This window comes from Tupaia chinensis, unplaced genomic scaffold (genome assembly GCF_000334495.1).
Source record: "Tupaia chinensis unplaced genomic scaffold, TupChi_1.0 Scaffold000178_1, whole genome shotgun sequence".
In the NCBI taxonomy this organism is placed as follows: domain Eukaryota; kingdom Metazoa; phylum Chordata; class Mammalia; order Scandentia; family Tupaiidae; genus Tupaia; species Tupaia belangeri.
This window is the reverse complement of record NW_006159653.1, coordinates 154,604-159,575: the sequence shown is the minus strand read 5'-3', so window position 1 is coordinate 159,575 and position 4,972 is coordinate 154,604. Positions and strand designations below refer to the sequence as shown.

The 4,972-nt window shown below is 60.7% G+C and overlaps 1 protein-coding gene and 1 long non-coding RNA gene across 2 annotated transcripts in view; one reads left to right on the top strand and one right to left on the bottom strand.

The window, feature by feature from the left end:
* Positions 1–1,373, bottom strand: part of LOC102503191 (hemoglobin subunit zeta) — a 20,480-nt gene extending 19,107 nt beyond the window's left edge. The window contains exons 1-2 of the mRNA XM_006146338.2: positions 1,073–1,373; positions 32–236 (exon numbers count right to left, since the gene is read on the bottom strand). Coding sequence (XP_006146400.1) covers positions 32–236; positions 1,073–1,167 — 300 coding nt within the window. The 5' untranslated portion in view covers positions 1,168–1,373. The remainder of the gene's footprint in view (positions 1–31; positions 237–1,072) is intronic.
* Positions 1,374–4,443: 3,070 nt separating this feature from the next.
* The window catches only part of LOC114007443 (uncharacterized), a 2,280-nt gene continuing 1,751 nt past the window's right edge, over positions 4,444–4,972 (top strand). The window contains exon 1 of the long non-coding RNA XR_003549071.1: positions 4,444–4,827. This is a non-coding gene — a long non-coding RNA (uncharacterized LOC114007443). The remainder of the gene's footprint in view (positions 4,828–4,972) is intronic.

The window sequence follows — 4,972 nt, the reverse complement described above, 5'->3', positions numbered from 1 at the left end:
CACAGGTCCCCGCCCCCGCCCGGCCGCCCACCTTGAAGTTGACCGGGTCCACGCGCAGGATGTAGGCGTGCAGCTCGCTGAGCTTGGCCAGCGCGCCCGCGACGTTGTCGATGCTCTTGACCGCGTCGCCCACGGCGGCCACCACCTTGGAGCCGTGTGCGCGCAGCTGCGCCGACCCGGGGTGCAGGTCGAAGTGCGGGAAGTAGGTCTTGGTCTGCGGGTAGCTGAGGAAGAGCCTGCGGGCGGGCGGCGGGCGTGAGCGGCGCCTCCAGGCGAGCTTGGGGTGCCACGGCCGCCAGTCACCCTAAGCCGCGTGGGGTTTAGAAGGATTTATCTATTTTGTCATTATTAGTATTATTTTAATTAGATCAGAGCAAGACAGAGAGAGAAAGGGACCATGAGAGAGCACACCGCCAGGTCCGGGACTTGAACCAGGGTCGTTCTTGTGGGAAGTCCAGTGCTTAACCACCACGCCACCTGCTGGTCCCTCTAAGCTGCGTTTTAAGGCACCGCAGTAAAGCGAAAGGCAAGGGCCACACTGGGCACTGGACCCTGGATGCTGGGGTTGCTCAGACCTGAGCACAGGCTCCCCATGGCTCCCCCATACCCCCTACACTTCCAGGTCCAGCACAGACAGGACCCCTCCCCAACACCACCCCATCATGGCCCCTCCTCTCTGCCCCTCCTCAGTGACCTGCCCCTCCTCTCTGTCCCCCTTGCTGTCCCCCCTCGCTGTCCCCTCCTCTCTGTCCCTCCTCTCTGTCCCCCTTGCTGTCCCCCCTCGCTGTCCCCTCCTCTCTGTCCCTCCTCTCTGTCCCCCCTCGCTGTCCCCCCTCGCTGTCCCCCCTCGCTGTCCCCTCCCGCTCTCCCCCCTCGCTGCCCCCCCGCCGTCCCCCGTCCCCCTCCCTGTCCCCCCTCCTCGCTGTCCCCCTTCGCTGTCCCCTCCCCCCCGTCCCTCCTCGCTGTCCCTCCTTGCTGTCCCCTCCTCGCCGTCTCTCCGCACTGCCCCCCGGCACTGGCCGCTCTCCCAGGCCTCTGCCCTGGCCCTCTCCCTCAGGTCCCCGGTGCTCACCTCTCCAGGGTCTCTGCACCGATGGCGTCGGCCTGTGAGGAGATCTTGCCCCACATGGTCACGATGATGGTCCTCTCCGTCTTGGTCAGAGACATGGTGGTGGCTGGGTGGGTGACGAGCTGGGGTGCTCGGGCCGGCCTCGGTGGCACTGAGCCCCCAGGGCCCCCTTATATGCGGGGAGCTGGGGTCCAGCCAGGCTGTGGCCATTGGTCAGCAGAGGGGAGGAGGCCGCTGGGGTGGGGACTCTTATCAGATCCAGGGGCAGTGGGCAGTCAGGGCCTGGGGGCTGGGGGGTCACAGGGTCAGAGAGCTGCTGCCCGGCTGGCCTGGCTGTGCCTCGTCTGCAGTCCAGCTCTGCCCTGCCCTGTCCATTTCAGAGTGAGAAGTGTGGGCAGAGGAGTTGGTCCGCCAGGCCCCTCTGGGACCATGTCCCCTCCCTGCTTGCTGCAGTCTCAGGCCAGCTCAGATGCTCCGAGTCCTGCCCTGCTCTGCAGACTGGGGAAGCTGTGCTCTCTGCTGGAAACATACGCGGAGACTTGGAAAAGCTCATGGGGAATGGGGTTAAAGTACCCATTGCTTGGGTGCAAAGAGAAGTGAAATTGTGCGTGGTTTCTCGTGCCGCTTTCCCAAACTCCTTGAAGACTCTGAGTGTAAACAGACATGGGTCAGTATAGGGCCTGTCTGGCAGACGCTGCACCTGGGCTCTGTAGCCGGGGCCGGGGCAGGGCCGTGCGCGAGCCCCTGCCTGGCGGGGCGCCCTCTGGTTGCTCAGGTACCTGCTTGTGGCCTGCAGCTGGGTCTGCCCTCAGAGCCCCCCCAGCACAGCCGTGCCCCATCCAGGGTCTTCCTACTTACACTTCACATCCCTGTCTCAGGGTGGCCCTCCCACCCCATGCCTGACGACAGCTTGCTAACCACTCTGGGTGCCTGGGCATGCCATGGTGTCTGAAGAGGCTGGATAGCCTGGATGCTTGTCCAGACTCAGATAAGCCGGTTCCCTACCCGACCCCTTGACAAACTATTTGTCTCTGAAGGAAATGCTTTCTTGTCTCTGCCTGGCACCCAGGGCTCCCTGGCTGTGGGCCTGTGGTGAGGGCTGTGAGACTTTGGGGAGAAGAGGAGGGAAGGCTGCAGAGAGGCTCGATGGATGAGCGAGACAGGGCCAGGGGTGGTGTACGGGGCAGGAGAGGCCAGTCCAGAGGCTACCGGGTGGGTGGTGGGCTGCATGAGGGGAGGACAGGGAGGGCCCAGTGTGGGGTGTGTTGCGAGGACCCGCCAGGGAGCCTCCTAGCCGCGGAGCCATGGGGCAGCCTGATCCTAACAGAGGAGGCCATATGGGGGGTCCAGGACAGCTGCCTCTGGTGCTGCATGGTTTTTGCCCATTCTCAGGCCCCAAGGACTCCTCTGTTTTGGAAGTCCCCCACATTTCATCCTTGGCCTCATAAGGAGAGGACCCCAAAGAGGCTTCTTTGTTTCTGACTTTCAGACCCTGTAAAACACCGTGGGCAGGTACCCTTTTGGGTTTTCCTCCTTTTACTGTCTTTCACGAGAAACAGACAGAGAGACAGGTGCCTGCAACAGGGTCCTCAGGCCTCACTCCACCCCCTGTCTCAGCCGTCCCGGGTCACGGCAAGAACGCTCAGAGGGGCCTCGTGCTTTCTGCTGTGGGTCTGGAAGCGTCACAGTGGCCCCTGGGACTCTGTATCCACCCATAAACGCATCTGTAAGCTCATCAGTTATTTCTGCCTGTGTGTGCGTGTGCGTGTGCGTGTGCGTGTGCGTGTGTGTGCACACCTGAGTACATGCATGTTTTAGATAGGGTCTTCTGTGTCATGAGCCTTGAGCCTCAGCTCCCAGTAGCTGGGATTCCAGGCGAACTCCAAAAAGCCCAACTGTGCCTGCCTGCATCCGGCCTTCCTGTGAGAGACGGTACAGCCTGTCCTCCCCTGGGGCTGTCCTCTCTGCTTCCTCGCGGTGCAGGGCCTGCCGCCCCGGGCAGGCTCACGCTCGCTGCACTGCGCTCCCTCGTTGGGGTCTGGCTCTGTGCATTCTCCGGCAGGGCGTGGACACGAAGGCCGTGGGTAATGCTGCAATCAACGCCCTCACTCATGTCGCACGCCTGCAGCTCTGCTGGCTGCATACCTAGGAGTGGCACTGCTGGGTCACAGGCATGAGTGTTCAGTGCCAAGGTTCCCAGAACAGGGTGGCCGCCAACGTGGGTTCTTACCTGTGGTGTGAGGGCCCCTGTCCAGGCCTTCCCAGACCCTGGTGTGGTCACAGTCCCCGACAGCTCCCAGTGGGCGTGTAGGGTTTCTCACAGGGTCTCAATTCACATTTCCCTGGTGACTGGTGAGGTGAGCCCTGCTCATAAGCCCACTGGTCACCGGTTTCCTCTTTATGAAATACCGGTCACCCCTGTCTGTGTGTTGCCGGTCTTACAGATTCGTAGGAATTTCAAAACGATTGTGGGTGTGGTTTTCGGTCTCAGGTGCTATGCCTCCCGGCTGGGCAGTCTGCCTGCACTCGGAATGCCGTGTAGTGTGTAAGTTTAATGCAGTCAAGTTAGTGACTTTTTGTCCTATTTAAAAATGCTGTGCCAGAGCCGGCAGTGATGTGGTGGCCGAGGCACTGGACTCCCACATGGCTGACCATGGTTCGAGTCTCCAACCTGGCAGCTTGCTTTCTCACTTGCCCTCTCTGTGTGTCTCTGTGAGCACACACGCCCTAAAGAAAATTGAAAATAATAATAATAGATAAAACGAAATGATGATTTTTTAAACAGAAATGTTGTGCCTTTCCACATGCAATGGCACAAGGTAGAGAGAGCCTAGGTGTCCACGGTGGGTGAGCAGATGGCCCCTCGTGATATCTCCTGAATCCAGAGACGCGGCGCCTGGGCGTGCTGCCACGTGGGGCCTTGTACCACAGCCTGGTTTGATCTTCACGGGACTGCCTGGCAAGGGCAACTGAATCCGGAGAGGAGAAGGAGGGGCTGGGGAGTGGGGAGGAGGTGCGGAGGGTGCTCGGTGGGGAGGGACTCCCTGCTGGGGTGACACACGTCTGAGTCAGGCAGAGGTGAACCCACTGATCACTGCACTGTCCCCTTGGAAACAGCTATACGTGAGCAGATTCCATTTCAATTAAAGTAGAAACCATTTTGCCCAGATGCTGAAGCGGAGACTTCCAGATCGCATTTCTAGACACTTCATTGTCTTCTGTGTTTGGCTACCACCCAAAGTGATGCTGGGTGACTTGGCATGCGTGCAGGCTCTGTCTGGACTTAGCTGACATCACCAAGAGAGCACACCTGCCCCCTTCCCCTGGGACGGCCCACTTCAGCCACCACAACCTCGGTAACACGGGGACAGAGGTGCAGGTCTCTGTGCAGGAGGCAACCACCCCTGTCTGCAGGCTGTGCTGGGTTCTGTCTCTTCCCCACCTGATCTGAAGTGAAGCGAATCGAGAGTGCTGAGCCAAATCTCAAGTGGTCTTAGCTCAGAGGGGCCTCTGGTCACTTCTGGGCGGCTTGACACTCACCAGCGGCTGGGCGCCCGGGGTACCCTGGACGGGTTAGTTACCCTGAGCTCCAGCTTCACAGTCTACCTTGACGAGGGGCGAGACTGGCTCCTACCCTCGGCATCTGGAAGGACCGTGAGCAGGGCGTGCTGGCATGGATTTAAGATTCTTCTTGCCAGGAGTGTGAGCGGCTCCTCCCTGGTAGGGCTGCGACCCTGGCTGAGAAGGCGGAGAGCAAGGTGGGTCCCAGATAGTGTCAGTGAGCCCCACCCAGTCTTCCGGCAGATTTTCTTGGCCAAATGGGGCGCAGACCGAGTGGCAGAACCGATAAGGACCGAGTCCAAGCAGCCTCCTGCCCCGCCCAGGGCTGGGGGGCAGGAGGCT